The sequence below is a fragment of the Homalodisca vitripennis genome, chromosome 3, assembly GCF_021130785.1.
Source record: "Homalodisca vitripennis isolate AUS2020 chromosome 3, UT_GWSS_2.1, whole genome shotgun sequence".
In the NCBI taxonomy this organism is placed as follows: domain Eukaryota; kingdom Metazoa; phylum Arthropoda; class Insecta; order Hemiptera; family Cicadellidae; genus Homalodisca; species Homalodisca vitripennis.
The window spans coordinates 121378864-121398333 of NC_060209.1; the positions used below are offsets into that span (position 1 = coordinate 121378864).

The 19470-nt window shown below is 34.0% G+C and overlaps 1 protein-coding gene across 1 annotated transcript; it reads left to right on the forward strand.

The window, feature by feature from the left end:
- The first annotated feature begins 1831 nt into the window (after positions 1 to 1831).
- LOC124358719 (protein takeout-like) lies at positions 1832 to 15519 on the forward strand. The gene is made up of 6 exons (XM_046811016.1): positions 1832 to 1980; positions 3174 to 3272; positions 7248 to 7401; positions 11068 to 11204; positions 13920 to 14075; positions 15172 to 15519. The coding sequence occupies exons 1-6, from the start codon at positions 1908 to 1910 to the stop codon at positions 15324 to 15326; spliced, it is 774 nt and encodes a 257-aa protein (XP_046666972.1). The 5' UTR covers positions 1832 to 1907; the 3' UTR covers positions 15327 to 15519.
- The last annotated feature ends 3951 nt before the right edge of the window (positions 15520 to 19470 follow it).

Here is a 19470-nt window from a genome sequence, read left to right on the forward strand (position 1 = left end):
TGTGGCACTATTAACGAAAACAAATACAGTATACGATAGCTAGAGAAGTGTGTATACAATGTAATCACTACCTGAGCTTTCAGTGGTGGGCAATTTTTGTGAATTGATTGGAGACCAAAGTGCAATACCGATTACTATAGCTCGAGAAATGTTTACATATAATATGTTTACTACCAAATGCAAAATATCTCCCAGAAATCACGTCATGCTATCGCTAGTTTCTATTAAATCTACTTAAAAACAGATTGTACATAATGCTTTTATTGTATGAGATTAGTCTGCCGAGTTCTCTAAAAACTTGTATTTCAAGAATATAAAATATGTATAAACATCATTGTTTTAATAAACACTGAATTATGCGTAAACTCAGCGGTATTGTACACTTCCTGGTCCTGATTAAATATCCACTTGAGAGACCGATAGTGGAGAGAGCAATACTTGTTATGCCGGCGCCGAGCGCAAGGCCAGGGCTTGATCTCGCCATAAAATCCAAAATAGCAACCTACATCCATTGCCATTACCATACTGCTATGTCATTGGTTGTACGAGTAGCTGTGCAGATGGGCCTTGTACTTGTAAGGTAACTGGCACTAAGTGAAACAGTACGACAAGTGAAACAGTTACTAAAAACGTCTAGGCTACGTTAAATACAGATTTGATGTAAATACACAGTCTAAAGCGTTGTTACCAAACTATTGTGCCCTGACCGCTATTAATTATAGCTGGGTAGTTTCTAGCCTTTTTCATCAGGAAAACTTTTTAACTTTTGAATAAAGGGTTTTGTACAAAACTACACTATTGTCAAGCCTCGTAGTGCCTTCCAGACCTCCGTAATGCTTCAGTACTCTAGATCAGTACTGTAGATTATGAGCCATCAACGTAATCCTTCTGACCTCTGGTGGATTAGCTCAGATAGAAAACTTTGATAGGATTAGAACTAAAAACCTATTGTACTGGAGCATCTCGTTTTCATGCTGTTATTTCCCACTTACAAGAAATTCTCAATTTAAAAATCTCATTCCCAGTTCGTTCAATGTGGAACCATTTCTTTGTAATGTTATTCTTTCTAGTTTGTACTATATATTATGTAAAAGTAAAACAAAACTTTGATTTAGTTAACACAAGACCGTTTTTCCTTTTTTCTGGGAGCAATTATAATTTTCTGTAAATCCTGTATTGATATAAATCTCCTAAGTTCTTTGATTCCAGTATTTCTCTAGGTATTCCAAACTCAGTCCAACTAGTTTAAAGTACCAACATGATGTTTGCTTGTAATTTGCTTAGCTTGTTTAGCATAAAAATTATATTTAGCATGTAAATTTATTGTGTTTTGAAGTATACATTTATGTTTTTTAATATGCATTTTCCTCCCGTCAATGTTTTAGCAAACCGTATTAACAATGTGACATTAAAAGTTGAAAATTTTCTTAATCATTGTTCGAGACACAAGACCCATAAACACCTTTTAGGACTTTAAATCGTTGAGTGATAAGTGTTAGAGAAATAATTTGGAGAATGTCTCTAAATAAATGCTTACACACTAACTTACATTGTCTTAGAACGTAGAATAATGACATATTTATGTACAATAGTATATTTTGTTAAATTCTCATTATACAATTATTTTTCTTAATTTATTATTATTATTTTCGTCAAATTGTATTCTTTTCGATCTGTCGAAAGCTGGATACACAATAAAAGCAAATGCACCTCATTATAGAAAAGTAATACGAGTACACTTTCCATTTTTAATGAGTCACAAGCAGGTCGTCTAGACCATTTAGATAAAACGGGAGGAGAGATAACCCGTATATTAGAGGATTGGCCGGCAACAGCAGGATGACCTTGATCACCTGTATAACTTGGCCTGCAGGCCGGCACTGACCTGACACATTAGGACTCAGCTGATGGCAGCCCTCAGGACACTACTGCTACTGTTGGTAGCGGCGGCTCTCGCTGTCACGGCCTCTGCTCAGAAAGGTAACACAATATCAACTACTCCAAGAAACCATTCAAAGCGTTAAGCTGACTTTAAACTGGTTTAAAACCGTTCTTTTTACAATGTTCTCATTAAAAAACAAACTTGTGTTTAGTTGTACACTCATGCACGTATACTCTAAATACTAAAGTAAATTTTTTGTTAAGTACTAAAATTTTATATAATTACTTTGGTTGTCCCACCAGTGGGTGAATTGCCTACAACAAGTAAATGATAACGTTCCAATTCTATTATTTTAAATAAAACACCGTTCTCTTTTCAAATCAAGCTTTCCTTTTTGTGTGCTATCCTTACTTACTTTCGCTTTCCTTGATCTAAGTTAAGAAGGGGTTGACCAGGACAGATTATCTTGTATGAAATGGCGTATTTGTAAAATAAATGTTACAATACGTTAATGTGGACTATTACGGCTAGAAATTGGCTGTAGGATTCCTATATTTATAGGTAAAGTAAATAAGGTAGGTAATACAAGCTAGGGTTCTAGAATCAAGTTCAACTGTCTAAAACACTCAGGTGTACTGTAAAATATAATTCACTTTTGCAGTGTCACGTGACTCTATAAATCCATAAAGCTGAATGAAGTGGTTGGCGCTTTTCCACAAAGTTATAGCTTTTGCGGCCTGTATATTGATATTCAAATTAATTAATCCATAAATAAAGATCCATCTTTAGTCAATAAATGTCAAACTGAAACTGATAAAAACCAACTACATTTATGGCACGATTTAGATCGGAAAATTTAAATAGTAGTAAAGTAATAGATAAAATTGAAATAGAAACACTAACATTGTAACACAACCAAATGAATAGATTATTTCATGTACAAGACAGGTTATATGGTTGTGATTGATTACTTTTCCAACTAAGTTGAAACTAATTTGTATTCTTTATCATTACCTGTTAAACAAGAGTACTACGCAGATCACATATAGCAATAAAAACAAGCATAACACTCTTTCTGTATACAGGTTCTGAGAATCTACATTCACGGAGGAAATAATAGCCAGCTAAATTACCAAGTAAATTCTAAGTTACTTTTTTGCCACTAAACTCAGCCAATTTATATTCAGTAATATTAGCCATTGTTAGATAAATTATTCAGGTACTGATTTCTTACGCTATGCAGTGCTGTAATTCACACCAAACAAAGAAAAAAATCTGATAATTGTTGCAGCGCCCAGATTCAAGGCGTGCAAGAGGAGCCTGCCGGCCGCCAAGCTGAACGAGTGTGTCCGAGACTCGCTGCAGAAAGCTGTTCCGGAACTCGTTAAAGGTGAACAAAACTTTGTTGATCAGTCATAAAAAAAGTGTAATGGATGTTTGAGTGGATGGGCACCAGTGCTGTCTTCAGCCATAATTCTTTTACAGAGACGAAATTAGGGCCAAGTGGTCCGTCGTAGCCGACAGTTAACAGCGCTTATCACATTTATCTATTAAACATATACTTTTTATTGCTTTATTTTTAAAAATCTCTCTAACATCTTAGGTAATAGTATGAAAAATAGTTTTTAAATAAATCAAACAGAAGAACAAAAGTACATTATGTAAAAAAAAAACAGCTGTTGTCTCATGTTAAGCTCGCCCATGAGAGCTAGCTCGACCTCATGCAGAGTGATTGTTATAAACGTCACCCGATTATCCTGAGTTTTTCTGGAGCATGGGAGAGAATCCCACTATTGACGTGTGGTAACAATACAGAATTTGTTGAACATTGCAGTCCTGTATTGTGAGATACGCAACTTAGACGAGTCGATACAATTGAGTTTCTTCCGTCTTTCACAAATTAAATATTGTAAAAATCCTTACTATTGCAGAAAACCATGTTCAAAGATTCAACTCAGCAAATTGGAACTTATAATTATTCTCAAATTAGATCATTTAATAATATTGATTTTGAAATAACATATGGTAATCTACTATAAGTTCTAAGAATCTAAGTAATAAGGAGTCCTTTTTGTTTAGATCGCAGTCTTGACGTTGATGATAAAGTTACGGTAATTAAATTAAGGAAACCCCAGTGTTCTTACTACTAAAACTTGTGAATGACTAAAAACCGCTACAATTTCTTTAGTGAGTTTATTTTTACAAAGCCTTTCTTAGTGGTTATTAGTTTAGGTTACGTTTTCAGCTCGTATTAAACAGCCGGGAATAGAAAAATTGTATAAATAAAAATGAATCGCTAATGTGTTGCTAAGCGCTAATAACGTGAACGTCAGGACCAATTCGGTGAATTCTTTCGGTAGAATATTCCATGAAATCCAAGGAATGTTTATATGAAGAGAAAAATCTAAAAAGTTACGTGAAATATTTTGGAATTCCGAAAACAATTGTATTTATGCTTCATAATCAAAATTTAACTGACATTAAACCTTTTTGACACTTTCAACTGAAATTTGATCAATTGGGTTTAACATCCAATTACATTTTAATGTTATAAAATATGAATTATACTATGCTTGATCATTAGTGAGATGGAGATACAAATACAAAGTTAATATTTTACTTTTACTCCATGTTTCAGCAGTACCGTATTTTAAACATTCATATGGTCGAAAGTAGACACCTTTAAACCGAACTAGGCTTTGCAGATGCACATAAATACATACTTTTTTCTTCTTCGGGACAACAAGGTAAATTCTACTATGGCACTGGAAATATCTTAAACCGGGTTATGTGACAAGGGCTAGAAATAAACGCTTTTTGACCGAAATAAGTTTTCAAGATTTATGTACAATATCTGAATTTTTGATCGAGGCAGCAAGGCAGATCCAGCTGTGCGTAGATAATTAATTCTAACCAGAATTGATCCTACACGTACAAAAATGGTATAAGAGTCGAGTTTAATTTTGAAATTCTTAACCATGAAAGTGAAATAATATCCACATCATGTATGCGTACTAACGTTTGAAAAATGGCATAGTAATCCGTCATAACTTCTTTTCCTAAGTCATTTAGGACTTCAATTTTAAACATTGATTATGAAGCCGCGGGTAACAGCTAGTAAATTATAACCTTCGTTTCCTCGAATTTATGTTAATCCGTCTATTTCACAATATTTGTTATTATTTCTACTTTTGAACTGTTCCAATCAGATCTTTAACATCGCATTGATTGTATATTTAAACGTTATATGAATTTCATATGATAGAATTTAATAGCTGTCTTAACGTCATAATATGAACTTTTGAAGTATGCGTCTTATGAAGAGAATCTCTTGGGGGATTGATTCGTTAAGAGAAAGAGAAAGGTGGAATATATTTCCTTAGATTAAGGAAACCCCAGTGTTCTTACTACTAAAAGTTGTGAACGACTAAAATCCGTTACAATTTCTTTAGTGAGTTTATCGTTAAAAAGTCTTTTTTAGTGGTTATTAGTTGTTCAGACTAGGCTGTTTTAGAGTTTCAAATATTACAGTATGGTATTTATAATTAAATTTACCGTTGTTTTAAGCTCGTATTAAACACCCGGAAATCGTAGAATTACCTTTGATATTTGCCACACTCAAAGTTGTTTGGTGGTTGTTATTGATGAAAGAAACAAAGTTAAACTGAAAGTTTTGATTGAAAAGTTATTGATGTTGTACGCCACATGAGAGTATAGTTATGAGATTCACGTCAGACTAAAATAACATTTATCACACATCTATTCTATAAAGTATACAATTTTGCATTCATAAACAATATTTATGTAAGAGTTTGGTTCATATTTCTCCTTTATCATCTTCAGACGAATTCTCGGCGGAGGGTTTCCACACTTTATCTCGACAGCCATCGCTGCGAGGTCTAACTCAATATTTTCCCTACACCATCGTATTTTAGAGAAAAATGTTATCTTCTCGAACATAAATATTTCTCAGAAGATATTATCTCAAATTTTACTCGAAATAATTGTTTACGTAACCCATTAGTTGTATATACGGGTAAAATCCACTGCGCACTCAACCAAATTTTTTTGTACTTCCATAAAAAGTGATATCACTGTAGCGGTGTCGATTAATATTCTCAGTTACACATTAGACAAGGAGAGGTGTCTTAGGATTTGGCAGTTTCTAATTCTTTGGGCATGTTAGAACAAAGATAAATGCACGAGAGACATCGTTCACCCTATGAAGCTTAAGATGATTGCAATAGTGATATCGTCCATAGCTGCTCTAAACATAATAACATTAACTGTTCAGAATTATTTTCACCCTCTTACGTGGTTGTAACCCTCTCCCCACATACGTGTAGTGCTCGGTGTTTTAGGTTACCCACATCGCAAATAAGCGATTAAAGAATAAATTCACATTTCATTTTAAAGTTGTAGGAAAATAAAGCGATGCCTTTAAAACACGCTCATCTCTCAACACCGGATTTGCACTAGGATATGAGTTCTGGTTATAACCTGAAACGTTTAGTATGTAATAAGTATACAAAAAATCCTTAAATTAACTCAATAGTGAAAATGTTTAAAACTATGTCAGTTTATGGAAATGGAGATGGAGTAAATGTAAATCAAATATTTAATAATCAAACTCAAAATACAAATTTAGTTAGTGGTTTTTTATCATATTTATACTTTTTAGAGTGAGAATTGTATGTGAATTTATTAATTTAATTTCTATCACTTCAATACGGCGATTTACCCTTTAAGGTATACTCTATTGATCGTAGAACAATTTCTTCGAAAATTCCAGGCCAAGTTTGATTATTAAAACTAACTAAACTAATATGACTAAACCGGAAAGCCGTAAGAATTATATTGATGTTGGACAAAAAGTTTCAATCTTCTTCATTGAAATACGAGATAAATTGATACAACTATTTTTTACACAAAATCTCCAGACAGTAATAAAATATAGTGTTCATGTAGAGAATAAATGAGGATAAAAGTTTTTTTCAGGCTTGGTATCTTGCTTTCAGTCAAAATAAATTATGCTCCTCCATTTGTTACTTTTTCCACAATTTAAATGATATTAACATTTCTTCCACATATAAATTGGTTATTCATAATTTTACCAGAGTTCAAAATGCTCCCTACAATCAGGAACCTAGGGTGTGATCTTTTAAATCTATGAGAAATTAAAAGAGCCATTACATCTAATTGGCTTCTGAAAGAGTTTGGTGTTGCTAGATGTAGGAAAAAGCAGCACCCGTCTCAGTCTTATACCAATGCATATGTTTGACAATGATTCATCTATAAATTAAACATTATTATTTGCCATTGAACATTGGTAATGTTCATTTCACCAGTACCATGTATGTGGTAGGTCTGCCAGAGTTCGGGCTCCACACCATAGACCCACTGCATGTAGACAGCTTGCAAGTACCAAGTAGAGGCAGCAAGAGTGTCGTCAGTGTCGACATTACCTTCAACAACCTGGACATCGTGGGCCTCAGGAACGCAAAGATCAAATCTGCAGAGTAAGTTGATTTTTATACGTGATAGATATTAATAAGATTAATTCATACTTACCTGACATTACTGTTAGTGTGGCATGTAATTTTATTTGTATATTTAACACCCTCGATGCATTTATTTTTCATTAAACAATACAATTTTTCTGGGCACACCCGTCACACCATGCTTTCCGCTTAGGGTAAGAAACTGAGGAAACCCCTTAGTCCAGAGTCCTTAAATGTTCTTTGCTCTTGCTTCCGGAGTGACTGGATATTCAGGATTCCTAAAGAGATGCCGTAAGGAGAGATAGGTCTCAATCATCAATCATTGAAGAAGTGTTTAAGATTGCAACAGTCGTTGACGCGATGGGAGCTTCACCCACTCCAACATTCATCCTCCGCTGTAGACTAGACCTATCGATCCATCCTTTGATCCCAATATATCGAAATTCACTGTTATAATGTGTCGATCCTGGGCATCTATGTGGCACCTAGATTAAAGTGACCACTCCAAGGTTTCCTCACTCATTAATGAATCGCCAAATCATCATTAACCTCCAGTGAATACTCAAATTGTTTTCAAAATTGTAAATTTACTTTAAAGCTTGTAAATTACTAAAGCTAAATCAGCGAATCGTTCACATGTAGCCGTAAGTGAGTAAATGCAAATATAGACATTTAGTTCTGGTTAATACAAAAGATTGCTTCCAACTAGATTTCTTTTAGCGGAAACAATTATGCCGTGTAACAAGTTGGAAAGCGAACCTATTGTTTGGCCATATTTCTCAGCTGTTGACCCTGAAGAACTGGTTCATCCAAATAAATATAACCTTGCAACTAAACTAAACGCGGTAAAGTCACGCACTACAATCATCGCACTTGTCCTTGAGGTGTTGTTGGACCTGAGCATTAACGAACTCAGGGTCATCACACGAATAGTGCTCGAAACGTGTCACTATGTTATAAGAACCTTACATCAGACTACATCTCATGAAACGAGATTTCACCCTTCATTGTTATGAAATGTCAGTTAAAATGACATTAGCTACGAAACTGAGTGTAACTACCTACATGTTTTTGAATCTGAAGGAACAATACTGAATAATATACGTTGTATAAAGTTTATTATTAACGATGGAAGATATGACATGATAACAGGATTTCAGACATTTGCCATAGTTATATGTTACAAAATGTATAATGTATGTTTCGAGGATTGGAATCTATCCTCTTCGTCAGGTGGGGGAGGCATTAGTACATACATATTCTTTTCTTCTTTCTAGTCTTTATTTTTGTATATACTAATACCTCCCCCGCCTGACGATGGTGATAGACTTCAACCTTCAAAAGTTGTATTATTATAGTATTATTGACCTTTTGTAACACATAATGAATGGCAACTATGTAATATTAAAAACCACTTTAATTTAAAAAATTAAATCCCTGGACATATATATTTCGAATTAGCTTAGTGTGTGGCTACATCTATATGTATGCTGTTGTATATATGTTTGTGTTTTACTGTACAATATTTAATAGAAAAATGTATTTCGAATACATTAGCAGAATCATTAATAAAAATGTAACTTAACATGAATATTCAACAAATATTTTCACCAATTCAAACAAATTTACAAAAACCTTCAAAACATAAAAACTACAAAACTCATTTCGATTTACCAAAAAATACCTAAATGTAAGATACCTGTAAAATGAACATATTTAACAATAACCAATCATACCCAACACACATGTAATTTAAGAGTGTTGGTATAATGCACAACAAATAGGGATCAACACTTTTGTGAGAAGAGGAAAGGGCATGTCTGCTTGTGGAAACACTTGTGTAAGCTTTGAGTCAAAATGTATAGACTATTGTAAGAAAACTGTATAATTTCTGTGCGTGTTTTGTGCGAGTTATGCTTATATAAAAAATAACGTAGAACAGTTCTTAAACGAACCGGTGTAAATTATTTATATTTACATTTTGACCAATTCCCAAATCTTCTAATCTGCATATTTTGAAAATCTATAACGTCCTTTGTGTAAAGTGTACTATTCACGATGGTTTAATTAGAAAGTGCAATAGAATTTTGGACTTTGGCCTTCGTTATATGTTGTAAAAATTAAAGACTACGTTTCTATGGATCATTTGATATACTCTCTTCTTCAAATATGAAAAAATTATCAAGCAATTACAAATCAATATATTGCGCTGGACTCACCATATCATCATTAGCTTTGCTATAAAAAATGTATAATACTAATTATTATTGCTGAGAATAGAAATGTCAAATTTCATTATTTTATCTTATCAACGTACTCGTATTATATCCATAGAAATCACGTCGGAACGCACATCTGTTGCGTATGTAATGTATCACAATGCATATATTTCATATAATATTTAAACAGTATGTACAGATAATTATTAACAGAATTGAAACAATTAATTGTTGCGGTGACTACATTATGTACTTCCAATAAGGTTACTACGGACTTAGTATTCCTCCACCTCAAATATTTCAAGTGTTACTGTATAAATGTTAGAGGCATTCATTCAAATGTAGAGACATTTTTTGTATTTCATTCGTACTGATAATAATTTACTGATACAGGGTCTCAAAACAATGATGTTTACACCTAAATTTTAGCTGGTCTGAAATTTGATCAAGAGATCGGATTATCTACCAGTGATAATCGATCATTTTCTTGAATGTTTATTATGCCATTATAAATTTTATGCCTATAGAGTACCTACTAATAAATAGGAAATCACGTACAAATCCGCGGGTAAACGCAAGTCCCTAACAGTTTCGTAACAATTATTATTATTTTTACGTGTGATTCTTATCTTATAAGTAGCAAAATTGAAAGTGGCAATTCTATCTTTGAATTTTCAGTTTTCTTTGTTCAATTCCTAAATAATACGATTTATACAAACATAAATTAATAAATATAAGCTTATCAAATTTAGAGCTATTCAGTTAAACTTGGATAATTTCAACACTTTTAATTCAAAGCTTGGATAGAATGAAATTTTATCTCTTGACTATGTAGAAATACACAACACCACGTGTCAAGATTCGCTGAGCTCGTATGCAAAATTTCAAGTATATAGCTCGTTTCATTCTCAAGATGCCTATGTACAGACGTGCAGAAAACTTTTACATTCCCCCAGCAGACAAAAGAGAAATTGTGCCAGCCTAATAATTCATAGGTTTTAACGACGCTCAGCCAAATTGTATTGTTGGTCATGCACAATCGCTAAGCTCTCTCTAGTTACGCAGTTTCAATCAAAATTTAAAGTCTACAGATGAAATCTTTCTCTGAATATTTATGTTATATGAAACATTCAAAATTTTGGATTAATACCAATGTATAATACAAGTTTACATACCAAAATCACCAAAAGATGATGTAGGGGTAGTTAAGCTGCATGGTATACGTAGTTTGTAACATGCTAAAATGATTGTTCGTAGTTTGTTTAAATGTTTATTTATTCTTAAATTTAATTTTTATCATCGGTTGAGGCAAAAAGAAAATACAAGAATAAATAAAATCAAGACCAATTTTAAAACTATTAATTTAATGAATCAATTAATTATATGATATTACATTAAATTATAATGTCATTTATTATATGTTCTGAGGATTTTATACTTCATGTATCATTTCATATGTTTCCAGTGTGGACTTGGCCAAATACAGGATGACAAGTAAGATCGATGTCGATGGGCCCATCTCCCTGCTTGGTGACTACAAGATTAAAGGCAAGGTCCTGGTTCTACCCATCGAGGGTTCTGGCCGTTGTAACATTACCCTAGGTCAGTCCAGTGGAGCACATTCTCTCATCATCATTAGGTTTTATTGTCTTGAATTACGTAGTTTTCCGTTGTACGTACTCATTTAATTCTACTGTTATGACTGCTCTACAAGTAGGAACATGTCTAATAACATATCTGAGAAATTAGGCTGCTAAAATACTAATTACTCACATAGCAATTCAAATTGCATATATTAAAGTAAAATTACTTAATAATTTTGTAATATTACCATTCGCTTACAATACGTTACGTCATCATTTATTTTTAAGCATCTTAAACCTCCAAAAAATAAACAAAAGAATGTCAACAAATCACTGTAAACAATTAATGTCGCTTATTGTCATTTTTTTTATTTGTACCGTTATTAGTACTATACTCGAAGTAATGCAATCGATTTTGAGTTGGAAAAATACTTTTTCGTTTTAAATTCACAATACTTAAGATAACTTTCCTTTAGACAGACAAAATACTAAAGGCGTTTTTCAATCACTAAACGAGGGATTACAGGCTAAAGTAGAAAATTTAGGTAATTTTGAAATCATACCTAAATAAAAATTTGTATTTTTCAGTATGCACGTGAGTTATACCTTCACGGAGTGGCATTCTTCTTTATCTTTTATGATTTTACGTTCTTTATACGTTTAATGATGTAGGAAAATAAATTTTTTTATAAATAAGAAACATGTTACTCCCTCCAGTCAACTTTGATGTGCATGCACTAAAGATGTCATATCCTTATCTTAAACAGTTTTTCTTAGGGCCTGATTACAAAACTCCTTCAATTCTATTTCAAATGCCTACCACTCCACGTAGAATTATCAAAATATTAAATATACTTTCTGTCTTCAAAATGTTAAATCGTAAATGACAACACAAAATACATTTACACCTAAACATGCATTTATCATATTGAGACACCTTCCCAAAATTTATGACCAGGATAAAATTCATAAACATTATAACTGTTTATTGTTTTAAATTAGTTGTTATGAAATAAAAATAAAAATGGCCACTTACTACAAAATGCGAAAGTTTTAATTAACGAGCATTAACCAATTAATGTTACATGTTACATGTGCGTTGTTCAGTAGGCTCCACTTAATTAGTATCAACTTTAATAGTCATCAAAGCACGAAGAGAAAATTAATTAACTACAAGAGGGAATATAAGGTCACGAGAAGAGTGGTATTAAGTCAATACTGTTACGTGTTCTGGAAGTGTAATTGATTATAAGCTTTACTGCTAATACTCTTTCCTTGATTGACATATTTGGCATATATGACGTTTAAAAAAACTGTTATATGAAAATATGAAAGTATAATAGAACATTTTCCATGTTTAAAAATTTTAAACATGGCAAATGGAAACTATGACAAACGTCTGAAATCTTGTTATCATTTCACACCTTTTCATCATCAACAACAAACTTGAAAAAATTTTGAATATGGGTGCCAATATGGTCAGTACTATTTTAACAGCATATAATTGACAGTACCAAAATGTATAAAATAAACTATATTTAAAAAATATATGTTTCTTAGGTAATTTTTAATAGTTATCAGAAATAGCTTTGGACTAGCACTACGCTTAATATTATTCGTAATAAAAGAAAACAAATAAGTCTATTTATGTAAATAATTACAGTATAACAACGTCAGATGGATTTTTTGTTTGTTATCTTATTAGATAAAGTAAGGTATTACTCGAGAAAATATTTCACTTCCAGTGGATCACATTTTTATCTTTTGGTTTTAGGGAGGTGGTTTATAATTTGTCTAAGCGATGAAACGATTCAGCTCAAAACGTACTTCAAATTTTTAGAAAATTGTGCAAATTTTCAATTTCCAGTACAATATGTTGTGTTTGACCCCGTGAAAATGAATCTAATGTCAACTGTGCATAGTTATACAGTAAATCAGGAATTTCTTCTTTTATGAAATAAAAGAAAGTAAACAATTCGTATCCATATTGAATTCGAATAACTTTACTGATCCTTAATTAATATTTGAAAATTATTTAACTATTATATATTATTGTTTATAATTATTGTTCATAATGGAAAGGATAGTTCTATACACCAACAAGTGATAACGCAGGAGTTATGGCTCTTATTCATGTTCTATAAGCGTGTTTAAGAAAACAAACTTTTATATTTAACAACTTTACTTCCTATACGTGGTTTCTTACGAAGACTCACGTCACCTCGTAAAATAAAGCAAGGTGACCCACCTTGCACACCAAGTGTCCCGTAAAAGGCTTTGCTGACGTTGCTTGCAAAGTTTGAAGTTTATAGATATTACTATGTCACATGTTTTAAAATCATATGATTTGACTCAATTTGCTTACAATTAAATTTATTCTGAGATTTTCTCGTTGTCATCATGATACCGATGAAAATATTCACTGATACTCAATCAAATCTTATGGGGTGATATCATCATAAAGCTGGTTTTACTTAGAAATGAAGCTTCATGAAAAGTTTCAAATCTATAGGTGAACTCGTTCTCTAAAGTGTGAACACGCGAATAGGTAGGCAGACAACCAAAAATAAAACTTTTGCAGCCCCTCAAGTTACTGTCTGGTGTAATAGCAGTGAAGGTGTACAAAAGTTACTTATGTAGTAATTTTAGTTTATTTATGAGTTTTATTTTTAAACTTGAACACAGTCATTAGTAATCTGTTAGACTGTAATTCGAAATTTTGGCTTTTCTACAGTGAACCCCAAGGGAGAGATCACAGAGATGCAGGCCAAGCCAGTGACTCGTGGAGGTAAAGAATACGTGCAAGTGACATCACTCAAGTTCGTAGTGAAGGAAGCCGACAGAGTTTACTACGACCTGGAGAACCTCTTCGGTGGAAACAAGCAACTAGGTAAATCTTGACTAAAACTATGATGGCTTTTATATCCTACTGTCAATTCAATCCAAAGCCATGTTGGTTATGGTGACATGTTTCGAAGGTTAACCTTCACCGTCAGACCTCAGTAGCCGTAGAGGTGGATAGCTTTGGCATAGAATTAAAATTAAACGACACAACACGGTATACGTATAAATAAATAACACTAGCACATATACACAAACACGGTTAATGCTGCAGCTGCAATAGACGGTTGGATATAAAACCAATTATATGTTTAATCATTAAACTAGAACCTGGGCTAACCACAATAAATTCAAGATCTAAGATGTTCAAGGTCTAACTTATACAATAATCTTGAACAACATATATAAAACAGCACGTGATGCAGACTGATGTTTCAAAAGTCAATCTTTGGTAATTTTGGAGTTTATAACTGGGACCCTGAGGCGATCCTCGCACTTCTCCAAAGTAGGTATTTGAACTTAAGCCACGTATGATACACCTACACCAGGTTTATTCTACGTTACTCCTAGCATATAAACTAGTTAAAACTGTGGGATTAGCAGTTTATATGAACACATACATCATGGCGATCAGCATTCTCCATGTATACGTTTTCCGCTAATCTTCCTACTTTAATGGCATTTTATATCAGTATAATCTTATTTGATAGCGGAAATTGAAAAAGTTGTTAAAATTCGTATAATCCGTTAACATAAACTTTAATATCTATTTTACAGCGTTTAGTCTTCCGATCACATAGTTTTATAATTTTAACCTTGTACCAAAAGTAAAAAATTAGAATGAAACAATTGAGGGCATTGTGTTGAGTGGTAGCACGCTCACCCGGCAAGTTCGGACAGAGCAAGCCTCTGTGTGAATTCATTGTTATTGAAATAAAAATCACACTTATATCATTCATATACATTCCATGAATGATAAGATTGGTCTATTGATCATACGTTATTTTGGTTATTTAAACACGTCTCGTGTAATAGAATCGTCCAAATGTCAAAAACAAAGTAATGTAATCACAAAGAATGAGGGCTCTGTGGTACATAATGTTTATATACTTTTATTTACATTAATAAAGAAAACTTTATTATAGGCAACAACATGAATGAGGTTCTGAACGACAATTGGAAGCAAGTATTCGAGGAGATGAAAACACCTGTGCAGACCGCCCTAGGCTTGGCCTTCCGGACCATTGCTGACAACGTGGCCAGGAAGATAGCTTTTAATGACATTTTTGTCACAAATTAATTAACTTATACCAAAAACAAACAAGAATTCAGTTTGTAGGAACCAATGTTGCCAGTGTAAAAAGTATCTCTTTATAGGGTAAGGCACTTATAAAACTTACAAAACAAATACACAATTGCTTATCTATAAGTAATAGTTATCTATAAATGATAAATATGAAAACGTGATCTATTTTATAAAAATATATGTTAATTATATTTTTTACTGATATGTTTAAAATAAAGTAGTTCAGTAAATAAAATATAGAAATATTATATATATATATATATATATATATATATATATATATATATATATATATATTAGATAACTGTTTTGTACAAATTACATTAAAACTATTTCAAATGATTCTCTTATTCTATTCTATTGTTACTCTTTATGTATATCCTATATGAAACACATAATGATTTGATTTTCCTGTCATATGGTTGGAAACATGTAGTTAAACTTTATAATAATTTAATGATCACTGCAATAACCCTCACAACAATGATTCAGGCAGTACAACAACAGTGGGTAACAAGAACAAACATTGGTTAGAGAGACTGTAAAGCCTGGCAGTAAATTATACTGATGTCAGTCCAGTGGCAACTACTATTCAGTCTGGTCCGCTCTGGTTTAATACCACTACTAGGAACGGTCTAGCTCAATTGCGCAATTCACTATCAAATGCTGGCAGGCATTAAATTAAACTGATGTCGGTCCATTCGCTACTACCATTCAATCTGGTTCACTCTGGTTTGATACCACTACTAGATAAGGTCTAGCTTAATTGCGCAATTCACTATCAAAGGCTGGCAGGCAGTAAATTAAACTGATGCTAGTCCAGTCACTACTACCATTCAATCTGGTTAACTCTGGTTTGATACCATTACTAGGTACGATCTAGCTCAATTGCGCAATTCACTATCAAAGGCTGGCAGGCAATAAATTAAACTGATGCCAGTCCAGTCGCTACTACCATTCAATCTGGTCCACTCTGGTTTGATACCACGATTTGGTACGGTCTAGCTCAATTGCGCAATTCACTATCGAAGGCTGGCAGTAAATTAAACTGATGTCAATCCAGTCGCTACTACCATTCAATTTGGTCCACTCTGGTTTGATACCACTATTTGGTACGGTCTAGCTCAATTGCGCAATTCACTATCGAAGGCTGGCAGTAAATTAAACTGATGTCAGTCCAGTCACTACTACCATTCAATCTGGTTCACTCTGGTTTGCTACCACTAATAGGTAAGGTCTAGCTCAATTGCGCAATTCACTATCAAAGGCCGGCAGGCAGTAAATTAAACTGATGTCAATCCAGTCGCTACTACCATTCAATCTGGTCCACTCTGGTTTGATACCACTAATAGGTAAGGTCTAGCTTAATTGCGCAATTCACTAGCAAAGGCTGGCAAGCAGTAAATTAAACTGATGGCAGTCCAGTCGCTACTACCATTCTATCTGGTCTACTCTGGTTTGGTACAGTCTAGCTTAATTGCGCAATTCACTGTCAAAGACTGACAGGCAGTAAATTAAACTGATGTCAATCCAGTCGCTACTACCATTCAATCTGGTCCACTCTGGTTTGATACCACTATTTGGTACGGTCTAGCTCAACTGCGCAATTCACTATCGAAGGCTGGCAGTAAATTAAACTGATGTCAATACAGTTGCTACTACCATTCAATCTGGTCCACTCTGGTTTAGTACGGTCTAGTTCAATTGCGCAATTCACTATCAAAGGCTGGCAGGCAGTAAATTAAACTGATGCTAGTCCGGTCGCTACTACCATTCAATCTGGTCCACTCTGGTTTGGTACGGTCTATCTCAATTGCGCAATTCACTACCAAAGGCTGGCAGGCAGTAAATTAAACTGATGTCAATCCAGTCACTACTACCATTCAATCTGGTCCACTCTGGTTTGATACCACTACTAGGTAAGGTCTAGCTTAATAGCGCAATTCACTAGCAAAGGCTGGCAGGCAGTAAATTAAACTGATGTCAATCCAGTCGCTACTACCATTCAATTTGGTCCACTCTGGTTTGATACCACTATTTGGTACGGTCTAGCTCAATTGCGCAATTCACTATCGAAGGCCGGCAGGCAGTAAATTAAACTGATGTCAATCCAGTCGCTACTACCATTCAATCTGGTTCACTCTGGTTTGCTACCACTATTAGGTAAGGTCTAGCTTAATAGCGCAATTCACTATCAAATCAATTTTTTATTTCCAGGACATTATCACATGTATAGCAATAGTCAAGACTAGATATCTAAAATTTAAAGCTTTAATTTCGCCTCAAACCACATTCTAACCTACAAATCTTCAGCCACTCCACATTCATCCAGCCAATATTCTCATTTCCAGCGCCGGTAGTCAGTTTGGTAATTGTGCGGTCACCCAGTCGAATGCCATAAACTCGTCAGGACTATAAAATTCGACATTAAAAAAGCGTCTTAAGCGAGTTTTTAACACCTTAGGCGTTGGGGCATTTCTTATCTGATCTGGCAACTTTTTGATGAACCAAACACCTGCCTGGGAGGGCAAGTGTTCGTAATCCCCGTTCCAGTTCGGTAGGCATCTCTGCCTCTTGTCTCATACTCGTGTGTGTCACGGCCCCGGGTTAATGCACATTTGGACAAACAAAATGAGCTTGTCTCAAGAATGTAGAGACAAGGCAGAGTCAACAGTTGCAACGTTTTGAAGGCTTCTTTGCACGATTCTCGGAATTTCATTTTTGCGATTATGCGAATCGCTTGCTTCTGAATTTTGAATGCTCGGAAGAAATGGTTGTTTGAGCTGGCTCTCCATAACACCAGACCGTAAGTGAGATGGGGGGTAGATCAAGCCATAATACGCCGTCATCAGTACCTGAGTAGGGCAGTACTTGGCTAAAGACCTCAAGATATAAATTCCTGAGGTCAGTCTGGAACAAACGTGGTCAATGTGACAGTATGGCAGGCAGTAAATTAAACTGATGCCAGTCCAGTTGCTACTAACATTCAATCTGGTTCACTCTGGTTTGATACCACTACTAGGTAAGGTGTAGCCCAATTGCGCAATTCACTATCGAAGGCTGGCAGTAAATTAAACTGATGCCAGTCCAGTCTCTAGTATTTTTTCCGAATACGGGGTGATCGGATGTCACCTTTGATTCTCACATTGATTCTTATATGGCAATGATCATGTTGATTTTAGTATTAGTTACTATCAAGTAGTATAATATTCACACCTGAAGTAACATCTAAAAATTTGATTATTTTCTACTTTTACCGATGAAATATATTTATAATCAGTACAGTTAAATATTGCCAATGAAAAATAAGCACACACACACACACCTAAAACACAGGCGATTTGTAATTGCTAGAATTACAGAACTATAATTGTTTTATTGGCGAATAGTTTTTTACCTATCTTTTAGTATACGATTGTTAATGTGGAACTATCCTGAGCCCGGCCTAAGTCGGAACAGGTGCAGAACACATAAGAGTCGCATTTGATGCCTTGTAGCAGCCAATACGGTACCGGTAAGGGTATCGGAAGAATCGAACTCTGAAAACAGGCGTTTAACGACTTGCTGTTAGTGTAAGATTTCAGCTCTACTATTATTTATTCGCTATAAAATAAGAATGTTTGACCTTGTAGACACCATTGGAGCACAGTTTTGTGTATTGCCTATTGCATTTTGCCTAACTGTTACTCATAGCTCCGCACGCAGTTTTCAAAATTGAATTCCTTATGCTACTTAGTAAAAAGACTTATGATGGAGTCCGATGACATTTTTCAAACATAAGTAGGCATCAGGTAGCCATTATTTAGAGAATATCAGAGTTTGACCTACTCATATATCATATTTTGCACGTATAGGAGCATTTCTGGTTCAAATTGATTATATTCCGACGTCACAGCTGAGTCTGCTTTGTTAGCCTGGTCAAGAAAATACAAATACATAGTTCTCGGAAATCTACTTCGGTTCAAAAGCATTGACTTCTAACCATATACTTCTAGTCTAAGGTATTTCTAGTGCTGTGGAAAGGTTTGCCTTTTTGCCATACGTAGGTCTGATTAGCCTTCTTCGGTTAAAAGGCGTCTACTTCCGACCGTATAAATTACTTACGGTGCCACAGTTGAGTTTGCTTTGTTGCCCCGAT

What these genes read in the sequence shown, in the direction of transcription:
- LOC124358719 (XM_046811016.1), top strand. Translation starts at nt 1,908, where the DNA reads ATGGCAGCCCTCAGGACACTACTGCTACTGTTGGTAGCGGCGGCTCTC. An exon ending in CCGTTGTAACATTACCCTAG is followed by an intron (nt 11,205 to 13,919) that starts GTCAGTCCAGTG and finishes GCTTTTCTACAG; the next exon opens with TGAACCCCAAGGGAGAGATC. An exon ending in CGGTGGAAACAAGCAACTAG is followed by an intron (nt 14,076 to 15,171) that starts GTAAATCTTGAC and finishes ACTTTATTATAG; the next exon opens with GCAACAACATGAATGAGGTT.